This window comes from Macaca thibetana, chromosome 7, assembly GCF_024542745.1.
Source record: "Macaca thibetana thibetana isolate TM-01 chromosome 7, ASM2454274v1, whole genome shotgun sequence".
Classification (NCBI taxonomy): domain Eukaryota; kingdom Metazoa; phylum Chordata; class Mammalia; order Primates; family Cercopithecidae; genus Macaca; species Macaca thibetana.
This window is the reverse complement of record NC_065584.1, coordinates 90,663,334-90,686,098: the sequence shown is the minus strand read 5'-3', so window position 1 is coordinate 90,686,098 and position 22,765 is coordinate 90,663,334. Positions and strand designations below refer to the sequence as shown.

Sequence of the window (22,765 nt, the reverse complement as noted above, 5' to 3'; positions counted from 1 at the left end):
TCTTAAATACCTGGAGGGATGGCTGCAGCACAGATTACTGAGCCCTACTCCAGAGTTTCTGATTCACCAGGTCCAGGGTAGGGTCTGGGAATTTGCACTTATAAAGAGTTCTCAGGTGCTTCTGGCGCTGCTAGTCCAGAGATGACATTACTGAGAACCACTCTTGTCTACTAACTGTAAATTATAGAACTCTAGACAAAAGCTTGGTTTGATCTGGGATAAGAAGCACACAGGTTATGGAGCAAATCATGAAAGATTCAACCCTTGATCCCAGTCTCGTGTGGAATTCAGGTAACAAGCAATACACAGTGACATAACACAATTCTTGGTTTTCACGATTGTAAGTCATAGCCAAGTATGTGAGAAATTCAGTTTCATTTGCAAAGCTTAGAGAGGCCAGGTGATTCTAGAAAAACGGGCCTTGTATTTGTTTTAAACCGGTAAAGAGCTTTGAGTGCTTATTAAATTGAAAGCTTCTAAAATTTACTTTGTATTTTATTTTATTTCTTTTGAAATGGAGTCTCGCCTTTGCACCCAGGCTGGACTGCAGTGGTGTGAGCTTGGCTCACTGCAACCTCCGTCTCCTGGGTTCAAGTGATTCTCTTGCCTCAGCCTCCGAAATAGCTGGGATTACAGGCACCCACTACCATGCCTGGCTAGCTTTTGTATTTTTAGTAGATATGGGGTTTCACCATGTTGGCCAGGATGGTCTTGAACTCCTGACCTCAGGTGATCCACCCGCCTTGGGCTCCCGAAGTGCTGGGATTATAGGCATGAGCCACTGCACCTGGCTCAAAAACTTTGTGTTACAGATATTAGACATTTATTGTTCAAGAAAAAAAAAATCTTAATAACGTAGGAGAATAAGAGACACGTTTTTCCAAAAGAGAGAAACTATTGTGATTTTATCTTATTGGAATGTTGGATAATATAGTCTGCTTCATTAATCATCAAGCATGCTATGGATTTTCCATTTTTATAGGATCTGTATCTCAGTTATGGTAATACTGGTAATTTTTGTACTGTGTTTGAAGATGAAAAATACAGGCCACAATCACAGATCTTGCATAGAAGCTGGATAATGAAGATAGCTCTGGAAGAACACATAGATACACACAGACGCACGTATATATAAAGTATGCACACATATATTTTTTAAAGTTTTAAAGCTTTTAAAGCAAAAGCCAGCCCCTTCCCTCTCTCAGACTGGGCGGGCCCCTCCATTCTCTCAGAGTGGGCGGGGACAGCGGTTGCCTGGGCAGCTTTCCTTGTGATGCCACAAGTCTCTCTGTACATACTACTGCCTGGCCACGCCCCTTTCCCCTTCATCTTTCTCATTGACCAATGGGCTTGTAGCATTAAGGCCACACCCCCTTTCTGCATTCTACTGGGGCCCTGGTTATGCCTCCTCTGGCTCAGTCCCACAGCTGCCCGGTAGGCGACTGGAGGTGTTGATCAGTGCTGGCTGGGATTTCGCTGACATGGCCCCAACCCCACCTCCCTCCCCACCCCGTGATGGCAGAAGAAACTTGACTGAACAAATTGGCCACAGCAAAGGAAAAGGTAAAAACGCACCAGGTCATGGTCCCCCAACCCAGCCACAGCTCCCCTCTGATGGCAAGACCACTGCCAGAGTCCTTACCACTCCTGAGACTCACCTGACTGGGACCTCCAACACCGGCGCCTCTGGGGTCCCCCCACCAAAGTCTTGTCAGTCAGCCCTGCCCCTTCAGCAAGCAGCCCAGTCCCTGCCCTTTCCAATCACCCCAGGTTGACTTTGGGCAGGTGACTCCTGGGGCTCCCTGCTCCATTACGGGGCCCTCACCTCCTGCTGCCCCAAGCTTGACCTCCCTAGGCTGTTGGGCTCGAGTCTCCAAGGACCTGAGCCCCCCAACCGCAGGCCCCACCCTTGTCAGTTGTCCCTGGGTGACTTCGGGCTGGTGACTCTTGGGGCTCTCTGCTGCGGACTTTACCGTCCACTCCTGCTGCCTCAAGGTCGACCTCCCTTGGCTCTTTGTGCTGACGTCTCCAAGGACCTGGGTCCCAACCCTGTGTTTCCCTCCCCCATTGTGGAGTGGTGACTCAGACATCGTACTGATGTGGTCCCTCCCCCCGACCAGAAGGAGTGGAATGTAGTGATGTCGCAGTCTGCCTAGGAACTGTCATTACTGCAAGACCAGCCACTGATCTTACAACACAGTCCCGTAAACATTCTCGCTCCATTTCTGGTTCCTCTGGTCACAGCACAAATTTCCAACTGGAAGGGGAATGGAGACTATGGGACCTAGGAGCAAGAGGTTTCAGGCTGCCTTACTCCCTTCACATAGACATTGACAGTGGGAAAAGCCTGCACTTTCCCGGTGAGCTCAAAATATGGACATTATCTCTGGGTGGCAATGGGGGAATGGGTTTGGTTTGGTTTTTCTCCCAGGCTTCTACTTTCCAGAGAGATTTTAACATTTTTTTCTGAGTTCTCCACCTCATATTCTAATTCTCCATGGTTCTGGGACCAGACTGCCCTTCATTCAGTGGTCTCTGAAGTGAGATTTGCTCATCTTCTGTGGGATAGATCTTGGGAAACTGAACTTGACAGCTTGAATCTTCCTCATATTATCTGAACCTGGGGTACTTTGAGTGCCACAGGATAAATGTGGGACATCTTTCTGAAGCATCAGTTTCTGTTGATTCTCTTGAGATCAAGAGAAAAAACATTACTGTACTTAGGGATGACAGTCACATAGGTTTCTAAGAGTATACCAGACTTCTCTCTGAAATGAGGTTTGGGTTGCCTTCTTTCTGATAAATTCCCAGATTTAACAGAAAGGCTTCCTTCTGCCATGAGGACACATTGATATAGAAGTTTGAGAGGTACTGGTGCACTGCTTCACACTAATAGACAAGTGAGGATGTATGACTCTAAACCATGCGGCATACAGTTCCTGCCTACTTGATGTTTACTTTTTTACCTCTGCTTCTGGTTTTGGTCCCTGGCAGCTACTGATTCTCGGCAAAACCCCAGAGCTTGGAGTCAGAAGACTGAGTTTCAAAGTTCCACTATCACCTTTTTCTTTCTCTCCTCCCTCCCTCCCTCCCTCCCTCCCTCCCTCCCTCCCTCCCTCCCTCCTCTCCCTCTCTCTCTCTCTCTCTCTCTCTCTCTCTTTCTTTCTTTCTTTTCTTTCTTTCTTTCTTTCTTTCTTTCTTTTTTCTTTCTTTCTTTCTTTCTTTCTTTCTTTCTTTCTCTCTTTCTCTCTTTCTTTCTTTCTCTCTCTTTCTCTCTCTCTCTTTCTCTCTCTCTTTCTTTCTTTCTTTCTTTCTTTCTTTCTTTCTTTCTTTCTTTCTTTCTTTCTTTCTTTCTTTCTTTCTTTCTTTCTTTCTTTCTTTCTTTCTTTCTTTTCTTTCTTTCTTTCTTTCTTTCTTTTCTTTCTTTCTTTCCTGGCCATGATATCAATCCCTCTTGGTCACTAACTGATTGTGACAACACTTTGTACAGTTGTTGGTGTCATTAAATCAGCTGGTGTATAAGAGTATTTTGTAAAAACTGTAAAGGAGGATGTGGCTGTTGGGGCTGATAGTTCTCATGAGTATTACTGCTCTTCTTTCCCACAGTTAAAAAATATTGGCAGAGAAACAGCCCTGGAGTTCCAGCAGGAGCAAAGAGGAACAGGAAAACAAATGGCAGTGGCCCTGAGACAGCCACTGCTGATGGTTGCCACTCACCTGGAGATGTGAGTCTTGGCTGTCCAGGCTTCTGGGAACAGGGGGCCCAAGGAGCAGTAGAGGGTAATTGTTAAGATTGGGGATGGACTGTTAGGTACTGGTTAAGAATTCTGGGTTTGAATCCTGCCTCTCCGTCTGCTAGGGATATGATGTAGGGCAAGTTGCTTGAACTCTTTGGGTCTCTCTTTTTACATCTGTATAATAGAGGTGGTATTGTTTGACTTCCATTTGTGAAGTTTAAATGAGATTTGTTATTGTTGTTTTTATGTTAATCCCTAGTACATGACCTGCTGTAAACACCCAGGACACCCAGGATATTGTCATTGCTGTTTGATTTTCCTCATCCCCAGTCTCAAGGGGAAACCAGGACAATGAGAACAGTCACTTGCCATCAGGACTCACTGAAAGGGTCCCAGGGTGGGATGGAGGGAGATAAGAACCATGAGAGAAGTTGGCACAGAGGAGTTTTGGGAGAAAGGGTCCAAGATAGGCAGAAAAGAAAATGTTGCCAGTTGATGGGGAAGAAAGGAAGTCAGAGGGCTTAGACACTGAGGGGGTCAGAACATCTCCATGTACACTCTCATCTCTTGTAGTCAGCAACAGGTATCCACGGGGAGGGCCCTACATCATCTGCTTCCCTGAAGGATCTGGAGGTAAGTGGCTCTGGGTGGAGGTGCAGTGACCCTGCAGGCCAGCCCTCCAGCCTCCTCCCACAGCGGGGACTGGGTGCCCCTCTGCCAGTTGAGACAGCCCACACACACTCTAATCCTAATGATTGTTCTCTCTACCTCTCCCCCGACTCCTCCTCCACCTCCTTCTCACTGCATGTGCCTCAGAGCCTGTGCCAAGAGCTAGCAGTAGTCCTGGACTCAAGGTCCGTAAAAATCAGTCAACTGAATAACCTCATCAAATCTCTGGTAAGAGTCCAGTGGGGTTCCCTGATTCCACGCTGCCAATATTGGGCTCCAGTTTCCCCTTGGGGCCCTGAAGAATGGGACTGGGGTCCCCTGGTGTCAAGGGCAAATAGGGAGTTGGGGAACCCAGGCCTCAACTGGAGGGAACCCAGAGCATGCAGCATGGCTCTTCTTTTGCTGCCCTCTTTGCTGACTCTCTCCTCTCCAGTCACCCATGCTCCTTGCTACACATGCCCTGGGGTTGTTGCCCCTCGGGGAAGTGCTAGCCTGACTGGTTGTCAGGGGCCCCGTATTTCTGCCGTGACTCAGTCCCTAATTTGCTCTTTGATTCTGGACAAGCCACCTCTCCTTTTTGAGCTCATGTTTCCAGAGGAGATATGGAGTATCAGAGTATCTTTCTGTTAGTTCTGAGAGTCAGAGATTTAAAGGCCCCCTACAGTGGAAATCTCAGTGCCAAGGGCTCCTGTCTGTCCTTTTCCATCCTATATCTGCTGTGAAGAACCGTACCTGGCCCATATGTGCTCAGAAATGTTTATTGAATGAACGCACTTTTCTAAATCACAAGCTGGCAGAAGGGGGGCCTTTCCCAAACTCTCTCTCTAGAGGTTTATGTTACTCTCTTCTCAAGAGATTACAGATTCAGACTTTGAGTTCTGTGGCTGTGGTTGAAAACCAACAAAGACCAAAATCCTCTGTCCTTGGGAGCTTGAGGAGAGTTTACCAGGTAGTGTTCCCTTTGGGTCTGAGAACTTTGTCTTTAAAATCCATCCCTGGCCCTGCCTACCACTTCCTGGTCTGGGGAATAGAGTTGAGGGGGCCACCCTCCATCATCTTAATTTGACTCTCCCCACAGAAAGAACAGAAGAAACAAGTGCAACATCAGCTGGAAGTAGTAACGTGATTTCTTTGTTTGCTCGCGACGTGACTGCTGGGTTTGGGTGGGGGGGGGCACTCAGATGTAGAGGCCCAAGTCTCATCTCACCCACTCCCAGCCTGGGGAAGAAGGCTCACCCCTCAGATTCCACCCCATCCCTACAGGGTCCCTGATAACCTGGTCCCATGGGTGGGCCTGTCCTGGGGCATTGGTGGCATTCTGGGGGCCTGTCTCTTGCTGTGCCATCTCTGCATCCCCCTGGTAAGAGCTCTGTCTTCCTCTTCCTATAGGAAAAGAAAGCAAACAATGAGAAACAAAGCCGAAAGGGTGATAGAGGTGAGTGGAGGCTGTGCAGTTCCCTCCTGTCCTCCGGAGAATGTTTCTTTCCTTCTCTTTCAGCACTTGCTTTTCTCCCAAAGGTTCAAATCCAGAGATTGAACACACAGAAAGGGAAACTAAATACAGACCTATATCACATGAAACGTTCTCTCAGATACTTTGAATGTAGGAATCTGGGCACCTTGTCATCCTTCAACCTGGCACTTTGACATGTCTTTAGGGGGAGTTCTTTGGGCCCCGTCTCAACTCTCTCATTACAGATGAGTCCAAGGATCTGGCCGGCCACCTGCAACATTCATTGCAGTGTATAGCAGAGTTAGAGTGGGCTCTCTCTGCTGTCACTGCCACACAGGAGAAGAAGGAGATCAGTGTGAGTTCAGCCACTTGTCCTGTCCCCTGGCAGCTTGGCTTCCTAGATGGAGGAGTGAGCCTAAAGCTCCATTCTACAGGATGGAGTGTCCTGCCCAGAACACAGCATGGCCTTTTCCCTCTGCTTTTGTGTGTGGTTGTTAGAGCAGCCTGGGGCTGAGTCAGCTGCTGTGGGTGAGTTGGGGCCCACTGTGGGGAGCGAGCACTGGACGCAGAGCTTGGAGGCCAAGTGCCTGCCCTGCCCTTACCTGGCTGTGGTCTTGGCCAAGTCTTAGGTGGGGTATTGGGTATTTGTACTGCATAGGAACAGAAGAATACCTTTAATATGTTACCACTTCTGTAGAGAGAGGAAATGTGTGTGTGTGTGTGTGTGTGTGTGTGTGTGTGTGTGTACATACTATAATAGACATAAAACATGTCTGTAAGCATTCATAAAAAACTCAGGAGAGAGCAACAGGGTGGCTGGGAGACACTTCCCTTCTGTACCTTCTGAGTTTTGGACTATGCAAATGTATCATCCTTTCAAAAAGTGAACAAAATATTAATTTTCCCCTTCCTATCTGTGCTCCCACCCCCAGCAAGAAAAATGGGCTTAGAGAATCGGATAGACCTGGGTGTTCAAATCCCAGCTCTGCCTAAGTGATCTTAGGCAAGCACTTAACCTCGAATACTCCATGTTTTTTCATCTACACAATAGAGGTAATCATAGTAACTGTCTCCTATGGTAGTTGCGAGGATTAAATGGGATTGCCAACATGGTAACTGGTGAAGCACTCAATAAAAGTTCAAACAGTGGTAGCAATAACAGTAATAACAAAGCAATATTATCTGATCTCTCTGGACCTCTGTTAGCCAGCTGTAAATTCAGTCTCTTTCCCTGTCCCTTCCAACTTGACTAAGTTCTTTTAAAAACCAGACCACAGGCTTGGAAATGCCTTGATCTTTACTGACCAAGTTGTATACTGAGCCAAGCCCAGCCCTTTTACGGGGCACAGTGTGGAATGGCCCAGGCTCCTAAGATTGAAACTTCTCACTCTTCACCATCCAGACCTCGAGCCACAGTAAAGCTGTTATTGAGTGGCAGTTAGAGTGGTCCATATGGGAGCAGGCACTACTGAATGCACACATGACATGGGTAAGGTTTTGCAGAGGGAGGGATGTGGAAGGAAGATGACCCCAGGTGGCCAGGAGCAGGTGAGGACCAGTGACGGCCCTTCCTAACTTCTGTGCCCATTCTTGCAGTTGAAGGAGTTGCTTAAACAAGTCCAGCTAGAGAGAGATGAATATGCTCAACACATAAAAGGAGAGAGGGCCTGGTGGCAGCAGAGGATGAGGAAAATGTCACAGGAAGTGAGATCTGACCCTTCAGCCCCCTACCTTCGATAGGTCACTGGATCTTTCTGGGCATCTGTAAAATGAAAATAGTACAGCCAGAGGTGGTCATGGGCTTTGTGGAGGTGGGAGCAGAGAGGGAGATGGCAGCCTGTCCAGCCACCAGCCCCTCTCTCCAGGGCCCTTTGCCCCTGTGCTTTGGGCAGGTTCGCACATTGAAGAAGGAGAAGAAGCATGATACACATCGGGTAGAGAAGCTGGAGAGGAGCTTGTCCAAACAAAAACCAGAGGGGTAAGATGGGGCTGGCATGACCTGGGAGCAGGCCTGGCATCAGACGGCCCTGGGGGTGGCTTAGAGTGCCCCAGGGAGGTGAGTGGATGGAAGGGCTTTGAGGCAGAGGAAAAGAGGTCTGTGCCAGGAGATAGCAAGTCTTGTCGTCTCCATGAGCCTCAGTGTCCCCATCAGCAAAGGGGGCCCATTGTCAGCCACCCACAGTGCTCTCTATCTGAAAGTGGTTCAGAAGATTGCCTACCATCTGAGTCCGAGGAATTATTAGCAGTAAGGCCAAGTTTGGGGAGCCTGAGAGGAGCTGTGCACTAAGAGGAGGGTTTTTTGTTTTGTTTTGTTTTGTTTTTTTGAGAATCCAGAGGGCCTTATTGCCTGCTTCCTTTCTCCGCTGAACCCCTGCCTCTGGAGCCTCCAGCAGTGCCCTCTGAGGTGGAGCTGCAGCATCTGAGGAAGGAAGTTGAGAGAATGGCAGGAGAACTCCAAGCCCAGGTGGACAACAATCAGCGCATGAGTGTCCTGATCTGGGGGCAAAAGGAGAGGCTTCAGGAGCAGGAGGAGAGACTTCAGCAGCAGGAGGAGAGGCTTCAGGAGCAGGAGGAGAGGCTTCAGCAGCAGGAGGAGAGGCTTCAGCTGCTGGCTGAGCCACAGAGTGGCTTCAAGAAGCTGGTGTGTTGCCCCACCTGGGGAGCCTGCCCTCCTCCCTAGCCCTCCAGGCCTTTGTTTCCCCACCTGTAAAATGGGGCAGTGTAGCCCTCACGTGAAATGTTACTTCTAAAGGCACCTGTGAGCCAGAGCCCTGCTCTGGAGGCTGTGGAGAGAGGGGATGATTTTTCTCACCTGCCTCCATCCTTCCTGGTGCCATGGGAGGCAGACACCAAGTTCTTGGTTCTCCAGCTGCAGTGGGTGGCTGCTGATTGCTTCTGTCTGTCCAGAACAATGAGAACAAGAGCGCACTGCAGTTGGAGCAGCAGGTAAAGGAGCTGCAGGAGAAGCTGGGTGAGGTGAAGGAAACGGTAACCTCTGCCCCATCCAAGAAGGGCTGGGAAGCGGGCACCAGCCTCTGGGGAGGGGAGGTGCCAGGCCAGAGCCAGCTCCAGCTTTGGAGCAGGTGACCCCAGCACCCTCCAGGGCAGTCCTGTGACTGTTTCTTGCTTCCTGCCCTCTGACTATTAGACATGTGGAGCTCTGGGCTCCTCCCAGGTCTGGACATCATCATCCCAGCTAGAGGCATGGAGCCCCCAGTCATAGGGGAAGAGACAGTGGTATAAGAGGCTCCTTATTCCAGGCACGGTGGCTCATGCCTGTAATCCCAGCACTTTGGGAGGCTGAGGCAGGAGAATCACTTGAGGTCGGGAGTTTGAGATCAGCCTGGGCAACATGGTAAAACCTCATCTCTATCAAAATTACAAAAAAAAAAAAAAAAAAAAAAAAAAAAAAAGCCAGGCATGGTGGCACATGCCTGTAATCCCACCTACTCAGGAGGCTGAGGCATGAGAATCGATTGAGCCCAGGAGGTGGAGATTGCAGCAAGCTGAGATTGCACCACTCCATGCCAGCCTGGGCCACAGAGTGACACTCTGTCTCAAAACAAAAACGCTCCTTAGATTAAAACCGCATTCCAGCCTCGGTTCCACTGGTCACCATTCAAATACTTTGCATCTCTAAGTCTCTGTTTGTTTAACTTCAAAAGGAAGTTATCATTTTCCTTACAGAGGAGTTGAGGATTAAATGAGATAATAGTTGGAAAGCATTAAGGATGTAGCACACTTAGCAGATGGTGGTTGTCTCTCACTGCTTTTCCACCAGTCTGTGGCCTACAGTTTAAATGGTGAGAAGAGAGTATGCGATTTGAGGCTGGGGAAGGAGGCATGGGATTCTAGGAAAAGGAGGCAGTCACTTAGGCCCAGAGCAAGGGGCCAGGGCCTGGGCAGGTGACAGAGCCCCACATTTCCCTGGCTACCCTGTTAATGGTCCCAGAATCTGGAAGCCAGCCACCACATGCCCTCACTCCCAGCATATTCCTGCAGGTGAAGCTGAAGAGCCAAGTGGCTCAGAGTCTGTAGCAGCAGCCAGACCATCACCTGGGTCACCTGCAGCAGTATGTGGCCACCTATCAGCAGCAGGTGGCCGCCTATCAGCAGCTGACCTTTGAGAATGAGGTGCTGCACAGGCAGTTACTGCAGCAGACCCAGCTAATGAACCAGCTGCATCACAAGGAAGCTTGGGGCAAAGTGGTGGCCAACCTGGCCCACAAAAAGTTGCAGGAGACCCAGGGGAGGGAGCTGCTGAGGCTGGGGCCCTAAGGGGGACAACCTGGCAAACTCTGTGCCTTCTCACCCTTTCTTGGCCCCTTAGGAGCGCCTGGAAACTTCCAGCCAGCAGAACCAGCCCCTACAGGCCCAGCTGAGCCTCATGGTTCTTCCTGGGGAAGGTACGGGAACCTGCTCAGAGGAAGAGGAGAGAGCCTCAGGAGGAAGGGGGCACTGTTAGCAGCGCAGGATTGAGGAGTTGGAAGAGACCTTTAGAACAGCTGGTCCTTATGCCGACTGGGTGCCTGCACTAAGTTCGGCATCAATATGGTGACTTCCTGGGAGTGGGGTCCACCAAGTTGCCTAAGGATGGCTGAACTGGCCCAGGTCAGAAATGGAGCAGGTCAGAACTCCAGCACTGACCGGTAGTGGGACTGTGCCTGGGCAGTATAGCAAGATCTTTGTCGTTAAAAGTAAAAATAAAAAACAGCAGCTTATTCCTCTCTGGGTAGGGGCTGGCTCAGGGTTACACAGTGATGGTGGAGGTAGAGGTGGGCCCACAGTACCTCCCTTGTTGGGTTGTCTGAGGACCCTTTTGGCCACCCCCCACAGGAGATGGAGGAGGACATCTGGACAGTGAGGAGGAGGAGGCACCTCAGCCCATGCCGACCGTCCCGGAGGACCTGGAGAGCTGGGAGGCCATGGTGAGCCTGACTCCCCCTGCACCGATTTTGCCATCTTCTTCTGTGCTCCCTCCAAGACCCCTTTATGCTCTTGGTTTCCCTGCCTTCTGATTTTTCCGGACCCTCACCCCTTCTGGGAGCCAGTGGTCAGACACCATTTCACCTGTGACCAACAGGTACACTCTCTGAGGCCCCAAGGGAAGGGGCTGCGCTCCACCTCTCTGCCCATTTGTTCTGTGTATGCCCCTACAAGAATGCTCACCTCTTGCCCTCAGGTGGCATTTTTCAACCCCGCTGGAGCCAGTGCCCAGGAGGAGCAGGCACAGTTCCGAGAGCAGGTGACAGAGCACAGAGTGTGCTGCCAGCGCCTGGCTCACCTGTTGGCCTCGGCCCAGCAGGAGCCAGAAGCAGTGATCCCAGCGCCAGTGACTGGGGGTGAGTCTCTGAGTGGGGAGACCCACCGGGTCCTGCAGGAGGTCATGGAGAAGCTGGAGGTGAGTGAGTCCTGGCATGGTCCAAGAAGGGCAGGGGTGGGACAGATTGCTGCCGCGATATGACACCATTATTTTGGCTCCAGAGCGGCCTTATGGACCTCCTGGAGAAGGTGGACCTGAGGGAGTGGGTGGAGAAACTACAGCTTCGATTCATCCAGAACTGGAAAGACAGATGCCACCAGTGAGCTGGAGGCCAGGGCATGGCAGTGGGAGCTGCAGGGCCAACGGAGGGGCCTCAGCGTCTGAGCCCTGTTGTCCCGAAGGAAAGTTCATCACATTATAATAGAGCCAGGGGGTAGTGCCAAAGATGCAGCACCAGGAGGCCATCAGGCTGGCCCAGGACAAGGAGGAGATGAATGTAGGGTGTGCAACATATCTGATGGGTTGGGGGTGGGTGTGAGGGTGGGCGCTGGTAGCTGCATGACAGCTGAGCACCCCTCCATCCAGGTGAAGCTGCTGGAGCTGCAGGAGATAATGCTGTGGCTTGTGGTGACTACAACGAGGGGCACGGCAAATTTCCGGCCACTGCCCAGAACCCTGCTGATGAGCCCAGTCCAGGAACCCAGCCCCGCAGGAGCTGGGAGCTGCCAACAAGCATGGTGGTGAGTAGAGTCCTCAGGCAGGTGGGCAGGCAGGGGCAGGAGAGGCTCACACTGCGCTCAGATCCCCGCCTCCCTCTCCCCAAAGATCTTTGTGAGGTGAGCCTCACCGACAGCGTGGAGCACCCAGGCTTGGGCATCAACCCCTGTGTGCCATTCTTTTGCCGGGCTTCGCTGCCGAGAAGAAGGAGATTAACATCACCATCATCAAAGAGCTGGTCAAGAAATTTTAAAAAAAGAAACAAAGTTATGGGGTTAATCTCCTACCCAATTCATGTACTTCATTTGAATGTTAGAGCCACTCATGATTATTTGTGTTTCTAATTTACAATTTAAGTTTATTTGTAAAAAGTTAAAGGAGAGTGGGTCTCTGAGGCTTTCACTGATGTTCACTCTGGCATCCTGTAGCATTTTTCTTTTTTAATTTCATAATTGTAGGTCATTAGCATGCGTATCGAGTTTGCCCTTATGTGGTGGGAGGTCAAACACACAAAGACCCACTATTTGCACAAAACTATTGTCGCTGGTTTGGAATAGGCTGCCATGCTTTTTTAATGTTATTGCAGCACGTATATTCATTATGGAATTCAGATAAAATCTGCTTATGTTCTGCTATTGTTTGACCTAATCTTAGTCACAGTGAGCTCTTCATTAGCTCAATATGTTTTGCCCCCAAGTGTGCACTGTTTATTACTTTGTAATATGCCACTGTGAGTACTGACATTTAGAGTTGTTTAAAGGCTGAGAACTGGAAACAGCCTTTCCCCCATTTTCTGTGTATTGGTGATGGGAGTAATAACATTTTGGGGGATTTTTAAATCTCACAGAAGAGGAAAGTGGCCTGCTCTGGCAGGTGTGTGCGGGATAGAGTGTGTTTCATTTGTTCCGGTGCCAAGAATGAGCGCTGTACTATGGTAGTTCCCTCAGGATTTGTGTGTGCTCTGGGCTCATGAAGATGTTGCACCATGAGCTGCAGCAGTTGTGCTCTTTCTCGATGACCTAAAAAGGGATTATTTCTGAGGAATGAAAGGCTCCCATGGTTGACTGTAGATACGGAAAACCTTTCCTAGCTTAGAGCATTTGTATCTATAATACATTTTAAAGTCAGAGTTCATGTTACCTGTTTTAATCCCATGGCCACATGTCCCAGTACACAAAAGAGTGCTGGTTGGCATTCTTCTTAACGTATTTAGTAAAGATCGTAAGAAATCCTTTAAGAGTTTAGATGTCCCTGGAACAGGCATATGGGCTCTAGTCAAGAATGAATTAGAGTGAAGGAAAGCTGTGTGACACCTGGCATTCCTCTCTGTTCATGGAGCTTCTTTGGGGCTTGAAGATTGATTTACCATCTAGACCTCTCTGGATAATACTTATTCTTCAACCACCTTGGTTACTCTGACATAGGAATTTACTTCTTTTCCTTGAATGGAAAACACTTTAAAAAATAATAACAAACATTATTATAAACTAATATATGTGAGAGTACTTAGTTGAAACAAAAAGGAGTTACAGTAGACAGTATTATACTATATTTGAAATTCAAGGAGAAGTTTATGCAATTTAAAATGTTTATAAACTACAGTGCAATCTACTGCTTGTGAATGTCAATGTATTATCAGGAAACGTGTCTATACAATCACAGAGCTATATTTCCTCACAAACTTCTTCACAAAGAGTGAAATATGTTTTTGTATCTCTTGGTTTCAGTTAGGGACATATTTTGTGCAATATTTATGTGATTGTGCCTATCCATGATGAATGAATGATTTCATTCATATATTGCCTAAATCATAACTTGATGATGCTTGGGAAAGACTCAACAGTTCAAACTTCATGAAGTTCAAAACACATCACCTTATTAGGATGTAGGGAGATGTGTATGTGTGCTCCCTGGGGTGGGGATTTCTAGTTACTAGACCATCTCCATTTTTAGCGTGATACTCTTATAAATACGACATTAACAGGAGAGCAACAATACGATTTTACACATGGAATAACAGATATGCCTGCATTCACTGAAAGAGTGCAAATATTGGGTCCTTGTGACTTCAACTGACTCTTCCAAATTATATGAATGTATCAATGTATTAGATAAACCCAGTTTCAGAATGATAAAGAAAAAATGTTAGACCAAATAATGCGGCTAATTAACAGTGGTAGGATTTCTAGCCCGTGGGTTTAAAATGGACTTAACGTCCTGTTCTTGCCTTTTATTTTCTGAACTTGCCACTTTTGCATTCTTTGAGTTCAGTTTAAAGACAGTTACTTTAAGTCCATTTTAAACCCTTGGGCTGGAAATTGTACCACTGTTAATTAGCCACCTCTATTTGGTCTAACGTTTTTTCTTTATCATTCTGAAACTGGCTTTATCTAATACATCGATAAATTATTTCAAAGGTACTTTTAACGTTGAAACCACTTCACTTTTATCCTGATAAATATCAATGACCAGGAATGACCTGCAGATAGTGTTTAGCATCTGTGACCAATCTGACAATAATGTGTTCATCAGCTGCCTATGGATTAAATCACATACTGGCATATTGAAGCTGAATGTCAGTCAGGAAAATAAATTTACTATATTAACTGAAATACCACTCTTTGTGTATTTGTTGTATATTTAAGAGAAAGCTAAAAAGAATGGAAATCATATGACAATAACTTAAGTCTTTCTTCAAAGTGCGTACAGTCTTTTGCGATACCTCATTCAGTATAAGGCAGCTTTTGATTTGCTTGGAAGGTTAGAGTTCATCAGAAACATAGAATTTTAAAATGCGAGTTCAACTGAATAAATTTGAGTTTCTGTAGGAAGAATCAAAACACCTATTTAAAGATTGCAATATATAATAAATATTTTTAAAGTAGTTGATTAAACCTGATAGGTTTTCCAGAAATGAAAAAAAAAAAATCAGTTCTAAAACCAAAGTTGATTTTTAGAAAATTTGAAATTTGAAAATATAAATCAGCTCTATCTGTAATATAGTTTCTCTAAACCTTTACTTAAAGAGTCATTTAAAAATAGTATAACTATTAAAAAATGTAACTGCTATCTTAATGTTCTGAAATAAGTTAAAACATTTTAAAATATGAATACTGTAGCTTAAAAGAAAGAAACGGTGGGAATGAAAAGTAGAGAAAGAAATGCCAGTTCCAGTCCAAAGCTTTAGTTGCCAAGCTTTCTTAGAATGAATTTTACCTATTTATAAATTCTTGTAAACAGAATGTATAATGGAAATACTGAAAAACTTTTGCCTAAAGTGGCATTATTGACTGCTGGTGTGATGCTACTGTAATGTAATAAATTATTAAATTATTGCACATTGCTGCTTTTGCCTTAAAATTTTATTTTACCTGTCTTGAAAACTATAGTATTAAACATATTGATACTGTGCAAATGTTGGGCATGCTTGGCATGAGATAATCTGTTTCATTTTTACAAAATTGGAATATAACTATGCAAGTGTTTATTAAAAGAACACAAAATAAAAAAGTTACAGGATTAAAAAAAGTTATGGGGTGGAAAAGTTATGGGATAAAAAATGTAAAAAAGTTGTGGCAAAAAAGTTGTGGGATAAAAGTAGAAAAAAGTTTCATGAACAGTTACAAAAAAAGTTATGAAAAAGAAGTTATGGGATTTTTTAAAAAGTCATGGGATAAAAATAAAAATTAAAAGCAAGTCCCTGTCAGCAAAGCCTGGGGAAATGGGGCTGGAGTCTCCACTGCCACCATGTCCCTACCACCCCTTCCCAGTCACCCCGTTACAATTAGGGTAGCAACACAAGACCTCTGTCTACTGGGGAAAGACAAACAGACCCTTTGCCGCCTTGACCAGGGCTGAGTCCTTATATTTCTGGATGATGATGATTGTTATTTAAGAGCCAGAGGCTGGTGGAGTTGGTTTGTTCGGAGGAGGTCTGATGGTCTCCTTACTCTCACCATAGCAAGTTTTCCCTCAGGGGGTCTCCCATCTTCTTATTCAGAGAGGTAGCTGAGGTGGGCCAGTGGGGCTAAATGTGGACCAGGCGAGGGCACGGGCTGCTGGGGTGGGCCCCCTTCCCCGATGTACATATTGTGTCTGTGTAATGTTTTGTATATTCCACAGGGTAGGGCTGCCCTTGTATCGTAGCTAGTGGAGGTTGGAGCTGACACATGGGGAGGAGGTTCTAATAATTATTTGTGGCTGGGAAACTTATTTATTGCTGGCATAGGACAAAGGAAGGAGGAGGGGATGGAGTCGTGACTCCCTGGTGATGCGACTCCTGTTTATTTTGCTTTTTATTTTGGAATAAATGGATTTAGCCATACTGCTTGGCCTGGTGTGTTCCCATTTCCCTCACTGGGTCCTGGAGTTTGTGCCACTGGACGGGGAGTCCTAGAGTGTCTGAGCATGTCCAGCTGGACTGTTGGGGACCTTCCAGGCCTGTTACCTGTTGCTGCCTGGTGACACCTGGGGGATTCCATGGGAACTGCCATGGAGCCTATGGGGTGCAGTCTGGCCCTGACAGCCAACAGACTCAGAAGCCTGATCTGGCGGTGGCCAGGAAGACAGGTACCAGCACCTAAGGGCACTGACCTCCACCCATCCCAGGCATCTTCAGTTCTGTCTTCTTGCCTCCCTCTCCTGTCTGCACCTGGTGGCCTGTTCTGTCTGTCCCTCTAGAGTGCTGGCTGCCCCTCAGTCTCCCTCCAGGCTGAGTTCATGGCCCTGCCCCCTGTTGGCCAGAGCCGGCTTCACAGGATAAGAGCCAGCTAAGCTTCAGGGGCTTTCCAGGAAAACAGTCCCTTGGAAAAGGTATGGCCTTTTCACCACTCCCAACAGCACCCTAGAAATGGCTTGGTCTTTCCCCTCCTCTGAGGCCCACAGAGAACACAGTCAGCAGAGGATACATTTCCCCATCATCCAGAAATGGGTTTGATTCTCAGCTGAGGGACAGCAGGACTGGTAGAGACTGTCAGGCCACACAGAGGCCTGCACAGCACCGCCATGCTTGGTTGGGGGGGGAGTGGGAAGGATGGTGGGGGCTGGATGTCCACAGGCCGGGCATGGCAGGGAGGCTCACTAGAGGTGGTGCACTTTGAAGGGGCAATGTCAGGAGACAGATTTCTCTTGTTGGGCCACAAGATTCCAGAAAGACAGCACAGTCACTGATTCCCAGCGCTAGAGGTGAAGTGGTCGGCCACGTGTTGGTGTATATATATATATATTTAAAGATATTTATAGACCAGGGCAGAGGCGTACCACAGAGGGGGCACAAGTTTTCAGCAACAGTCACACCTGGATGTGTCCGCTCACCACTACAACAGACTAAGTCACAGATGTAGGGGGCTGGCTTTGGGGCTGGGGGAGCCACTGTGAAGTCACAGAACAGCCACCCAGGCAGGCTTGGAAAGGGAGGTCTCCAAGAAGAGGACAGATCTGTTTAGAGGTTGAAGTGGGGTCTGAGGCTCTGAGGATGGCGTGGTCTTGCCTGACCCATTCGGCTGGCAGTTAGAGTGAAAACAGGAGAGAGAAAGGCGAGCAGAGAGCTGGAGAGGCAAGTGCAGAGCACAGGTGTGCCACAGCAGGTGTGGGAGGGCTGGGGAGGGGAGGGCGCATGTGTGGGTATGGCAAGGTTTGTGGAAAGGGGTTGGAAGGGAAAGGGGAGGAAGATGGAGGGAGGAGCTGGAGCTTCACGGGTTGTACCTGGGGGCTGCAGTGTCCACCCCATCCCACACACACTGGCCTTTTCCAGGACACCCAGGCAGTGCACCCACTGTTCAGAGCAATGCTCAGCCTCCTCGGGCTTCCCTCATCTCTGGTCATCCATCTCCCAACCCACCAGCCCGGGGCCACCTCTTGCCTTTGGGAGTCCAACGCAACAACTACCAGCCCTGATAAAGAAGGAACAGTGCTTGAACCAGGGTGATGAAGCTAAAAGGGATGGATGGCTGGAGTAATCACTGGAGCCCCGTCTGGGCAGTCAGAAAGCCCAGGACCCTGGGGGACACAGGGAGGGCAGGCAGCCAGATGCCACTGGCTATAGATGTATAAGTCTAAGAGGAGAGCCTCAGCTTGTTGGGGGTTGCAGGTCGCACAGGTGAGGCTGGACCCTTCCTGTTGGGAAAAGCAGAACAGGGATAGTCCATGGCAAGGGAGATGGGCGGGCTTGCTGGGCGGAGCTCAGCCGGGCCAGCAGCCACTGTGGTTCTCTTGGCTGAATAGCAAAGGCGACCTCTAGAAGCAATAGGCCAAGGTGTGTGAGCCTGCTGGCTGGCGGTAGTGCATCAGCCGGGGCCAGGGACCCTGCCTTCAGGCACACATTAGCAGCTATGATGGTACCTGGGAGGGAGAGAAGGGGGCTGTGTGTCCCTGACTGGCCTGTGAGGTGTGTTGTGGGTTGATCATGTATATGTGACTCTCGAGGTTTTATCCTCAATCACCACTGAATTGCCGACAGATAGAGGAGGTGAGACCCTGACTATCACCCCTGCTCTGCAGTGGATTTGGCTCTCAGCACTCCCAGGCTGGGAGCTGGATGCCCTCCCCTGGCAGCATGACTCAGACTGCACAACAAGTACGGCGTGCCCAGGATGACATTCCTAGGCCTCTGGCCACCTCAGAGTACAGCCCCACACATAACCTCCTCCAAGCTCTCAGCTCTTACACCATAAACCACGAACTCTCTGACAGCTCCAGAGAGCACCCATGTCTGCCAGCTTGGGCACAGAGCCTGCTCCAAGAGCCCAGGGTCAGCCATGGAGGCTGTGGGGCTTTGGGGCTAGTAGGGGCCAGCCCTGGTACCTGCGTCCAACCGGGAGTCGTCCATGGGCCCCCGTGGACATGCTGATGGTGGTCGTGTTGATGTCGCCAATGATGCTGACCGCCTCCTTCAGCATTTGGTGCATGCACAGTATCTCGTTGCACCACTGTGCCTGCTCTGCCGACTCTGCTGACTCCTCCATCAGCGTGTCCTGGTCCCCACGCGAGTACAGGTGGAACAGCAGCTCCGAGAAGATGAACTCCTTGGTCTGAGAGTGGGCAAAGAAGGAAGGAGGTTGGGACCTGATGCCTGTGCTGCACTGGCCTCCTGCCGGGCCCTGGTGGGACTGTGTGCTGGACTTGGAGCCCTGAGTATGGCTTTTCAGATGTGGCTTCTACACCACTTAGACTCAAAGATCTGCCTCCCCACAGCCCTTTTCTCACTCAGAAAGGGACATTGAGGTCCAGAGGAAAAGTCACGTGTCCCAAGGTCACAGATCTGGGAGGGGACCCTGGACCTATCATGCCACCAGGACACCTGTCTACTCTCGTTGTTTCAAAATGTTTTTGGAGATAGGATCTTGCTCTGTCACTAGGCTGGAGTACAGTGGGCGAGATCACCGCTCATGGTCTGGAACATGCCTCCCTCCGTGGACCTGGTCCCATAGGGCTGGTCGGCATCTCCCCCAGGCCAACATGGCCACCTGCATCTCCAGTGCCAAAGGAACCTCCTGTCCCCATGAGGCGGTGCAAGCATGTTGTTGATCATGATGTGCATGGTGGTCTTGGGCATGACACCAACCATGAAATCCCACACGGTCTTGTTGACAATGACCATGTAGGACTCCACCAGGTTCTGGGTGGTTTCCATTTACCACTCCAGCTGTGGGTCCAAGGAGTGCATGAAGCTGTCGGAGCCATTCTCCTCGGCCTTGCTGTCCTGTCATGGAGCACACAAGGGCATCAGGGTGGCCGGGCCATGCAGCCAGGCTCCAGGGATCCCTAGGATCTCAGCCCCTCCGAGGGTACCTGGAACATTGAGGCACAGAGAGAAGCAACTGGCCTGAACACACACCCAGCTCTAGACGGTTTCACGCCTCTGCCTCTCAGGACCACAGACTCTTGTGATTCAAGTCTTGTCTGAGTTCTGACTCTAGTATCCAGAATTTGCCTCAAGTTACCAATCCAGAAATTGTAAAAGAACATCTCCAGGTCCCTTGCTTGAAGACCTGGCCAGAGCTTGTGCTAGGCTGCAGATGCCTGGCAGGAGGCAAGAAAAGGGCATACTCACTTTCCCCTTGTCCTGGGAGGCCCACACACCAACACTGCCACCCCTGCTGCCACCAGGGAACACGGCAAAGTAGACACACACACAGAGGAAAATGGGAAGTGTTGAGTGAACCTGGGACACTGCACCCCAGCTTTAATGTGTTGTTGAATTCAATTAGCTAATATTTTGTTGAGGATTTTTGCATCAATATTCATCAGTGATATTGGCCTGTAGTTTTCTTTTTTGGATGTATCTTTGGTTTTGGTATCAGGATAATACTAGCCTTGTAGAATGAGTTTGGAAGTCTTCCCTCCTCTATTTTTGGAATCGTTTGGGTAAGGTTGGTATTAGTCTACTTCAAATGTTTGCTAGAATTCAGCAGTGAATCATCAGGTCCCAGGCTTTTCTTTGCTGGGAGACTTTTTATTACCACTTTGATCCCATTATTTTTTATTGGTATGTTCAGGTTTTGGATTTCATCGTGGTTCAATCTTGGTAGTCTGGATGTGTCTTGAAATTTATCTAGTTTTAGTAGGTTTTCCTATTTGTTTGCATATAGTTGCTGATAATAGCCACTAGTTTTGTTTGTTTGTTTGTTTTTTGTTTTTTTGAGTGGGGGGGAATGGAATCTCACTCTGTTGCCAGGTTGGAGTGCAGTAGGGCGATCTTGGCTCACTGCAAGCTCTGTCGCCCAGGTACACGCCATTCTTTGCCTCAGCCTCCCGAATAGCTGGGACTACAGGCACCCACCACCACGCCCAGCTATTTTTTTGTTATTTTTAGTAGAGACAGGGTTTCACTGTGTTAGCCAGGATAGTCTCGATCTCCTGACCTTGTGATCTCTCCGCTTCGGCCTCCCAAAGTACTGTGATTACAGGCGTGAGCCTCCGCGCCCAGCCTGAGTTTTTGCGATATCAGTTGTCATGTTTCCTTTTGTTTGTCAATGTTGTTAATCTTTTCAAAAAAACAACTTTTAAAAAATTATTTTATTTTATTTTTACTTTTGGAGACAGAGTTTTGCTCTGTCACCCAGGCTGGAGTGCAGTGGCACAATTTCAGCTCACTGCAACCTCTGCCTCCCAGGTTCAAGTGATTCTCCTGCCTCAGCCTGCTGAGTAGCTGGGATTACAGGTGCGCGCCGCCACGCTTGGCTAATTTTTCTATTTTTAGTAGAGATGTGGTTTCACCATGTTGATCAGGCTGGTCTTGAACTCCTGACCTAATGAGGTGCCCACCTTGGTCCCCCAAAGTGCTTGGATTACAGGCATGAGACACCGTGCCCAGCCCACATTTTGTTTTTAAATTTTACTTATTTACTTTTTTTTTTTTCTTTAGAGAAAGGGTCTCATTCTGTTGCCCAGGGTGGAATGCAGTGGTGCAATGACTCATTGTAACCTTGAACACCTAAACTCAAGAGATCCTCCCACCTCAGCTTCATGAGTATCTGGGACTACAAGCCTGCACCACCACACCTGGCTAATTTTTCTAGTTTTCGTAGAAACAGGGTTTTGCTATGTTGCCCAGGCTGGTCTTGAACTCCTGGCCTCAAGCAATCCTCCTGCCTTGGCCTCCCAAAGTACTGGGATTACAGGCATGAGCCACCATACCTGGCCTATATATACATTTTCTTTTCCAAGCTATATAAAGTATGCTATATGCATCCTTATGGGATTTGTTTTTTTTTTCACTTAATATTATATTGCTAAGATTCTTATTGTTGTTTATAGCTGGCATTCATTCTTTTTGACTGCTTGTGACCTCACCAGAAGATAGAGATCCTGAGATCTCTTAAGAACTGCTGCTGGGAGTATACACTGGTATGACCACTTTGGAAAACAGTTTGGCTCCATCTCATAAGGTTGAATATTCACACTCCTCCTAGCCCAGCAATTCTACTCTAAATGCAACAGAAATTCTTGCCTATATAAAACAGGGTATGTGGACAAGGAATGTTCCTTACAGCTCTGTTCAAAATAGCAAAAACCTGTTGCCCATCAGCTGGAGAGCAGGTGACTAAATTGTGCTTTTTATTCCTTTTGATTTCCTGTAGTCTTATGATGCAAGTGGCTTTCCCATGGCTAGCATGGGGAGGGGGATACACTTGGCAATCTGTGGTGGCAGTCCTGCTTAGCCCTAGGGCAATTGGTGCCGACCAAAACAAGAGTAAATAGAACAAGGTGCCCCATTGAGCCAATGCCTTGGGTCCCTGAAGGTATAGTCTATACCTGTAGGAAATAGCCATCATACAAAACAGTCTCTTCAAATGCTTCTGGGCTGAGTCCAAAGGACACCGTCTCCCAAAACATTACAAAGTTTATTGGGGCTACCATTTATCAAGCATTTATCATGTACCTGATCATGTACTAGTGTACTAATTGCATACATTATTTTATTATTTTACTTATGTACTCACAGCTCACTGCAGCCTCAAACTCCTGGGCTCAGGTGGTCTCACCTCAGCCTCTCGAGTAGCTGGGACTACAGGCCTAAGCCACCAAGTCCAGCTCATTTGTTAAAAAACATTTTCATAGAAATGAGGTCTGGCTTTGTTGCCCAGGCTAGTCTTGAACTCCTGGCTTCAAGTGATCCTCCTCCTGCAGCCTTATTATTGCATTTAATCTTTGCCATCACTGTATAAGAGTGCCTGGGGGTAGGTGCTCCACACAGTAGCAATATAGCAACCTCCACTCATAGGTGACAACAAGACTCAGTGTAGTCAAGCAACTTTTCAAAGGTCACACAGCTGGAGGGTAGCTGAGCCAGGATGAAGACTTAAGACTCTAAAGCTGGTGCGCCAGTAAATGAGAAAATCTCTGGGGGTTCAGGATAGCTTCCTCCCAAGAAATCTTTCTTCAAAGATTCTAAAAACAATGACAGATCCATCTTTCATAAAGCTA

The 22,765-nt window shown here is 48.1% G+C and overlaps 2 protein-coding genes and 1 long non-coding RNA gene across 4 annotated transcripts; all 3 read left to right on the top strand.

Moving 5' to 3' along the window:
* The first annotated feature begins 1,435 nt into the window (after positions 1–1,435).
* On the top strand, positions 1,436–8,495 carry LOC126959467 (golgin subfamily A member 8S-like). The gene is made up of 13 exons (XM_050798600.1): positions 1,436–1,563; positions 2,121–2,360; positions 3,607–3,725; positions 4,311–4,370; positions 4,554–4,634; positions 5,485–5,523; positions 5,796–5,841; positions 5,905–6,009; positions 6,105–6,214; positions 7,262–7,348; positions 7,456–7,563; positions 7,752–7,837; positions 8,187–8,495. The coding sequence occupies exons 1-13, from the start codon at positions 1,482–1,484 to the stop codon at positions 8,224–8,226; spliced, it is 1,203 nt and encodes a 400-aa protein (XP_050654557.1). The 5' UTR covers positions 1,436–1,481; the 3' UTR covers positions 8,227–8,495.
* A 3-nt stretch (positions 8,496–8,498) lies between these two features.
* On the top strand, positions 8,499–11,625 carry LOC126959464 (golgin subfamily A member 2-like). Of its 2 annotated transcripts, XM_050798595.1 has the most exons (5): positions 8,499–8,805; positions 10,190–10,265; positions 10,696–10,787; positions 11,042–11,260; positions 11,344–11,625. In XM_050798595.1, exons 2-5 carry the CDS (start codon positions 10,247–10,249, stop codon positions 11,443–11,445), a joined length of 432 nt encoding a protein of 143 aa, XP_050654552.1. In that variant the 5' UTR covers positions 8,499–8,805; positions 10,190–10,246; the 3' UTR covers positions 11,446–11,625. The 2 variants fall into 2 exon arrangements, with proteins under 2 accessions (XP_050654552.1, XP_050654553.1); XM_050798596.1 differs by lacking the exon at positions 8,499–8,805 and having other exon boundaries at positions 10,209–10,413.
* A 7-nt stretch (positions 11,626–11,632) lies between these two features.
* On the top strand, positions 11,633–21,782 carry LOC126959468 (uncharacterized). The gene is made up of 4 exons (XR_007727540.1): positions 11,633–11,862; positions 11,948–12,077; positions 18,263–18,413; positions 21,596–21,782. It is a non-coding gene; the product is annotated as an uncharacterized LOC126959468 (long non-coding RNA).
* The last annotated feature ends 983 nt before the right edge of the window (positions 21,783–22,765 follow it).

Bases quoted from the DNA above. Each gene is read 5' to 3' on its own strand.
- LOC126959464 (XM_050798595.1), top strand. The intron at 10,788-11,041 runs GTGAGCCTGACT...TCTTGCCCTCAG, and splicing joins TGGAGAGCTGGGAGGCCATG to GTGGCATTTTTCAACCCCGC. The intron at 11,261-11,343 runs GTGAGTGAGTCC...TTTTGGCTCCAG, and splicing joins AGGTCATGGAGAAGCTGGAG to AGCGGCCTTATGGACCTCCT.
- LOC126959467 (XM_050798600.1), top strand. From the start codon at position 1,482: ATGGCCCCAACCCCACCTCCCTCCCCACCCCGTGATGGCAGAAGAAAC. The intron at 5,524-5,795 runs GTAACGTGATTT...CTCTTCCTATAG, and splicing joins TGCAACATCAGCTGGAAGTA to GAAAAGAAAGCAAACAATGA. The intron at 7,838-8,186 runs GTAAGATGGGGC...TGTTTTTTTGAG, and splicing joins TCCAAACAAAAACCAGAGGG to AATCCAGAGGGCCTTATTGC.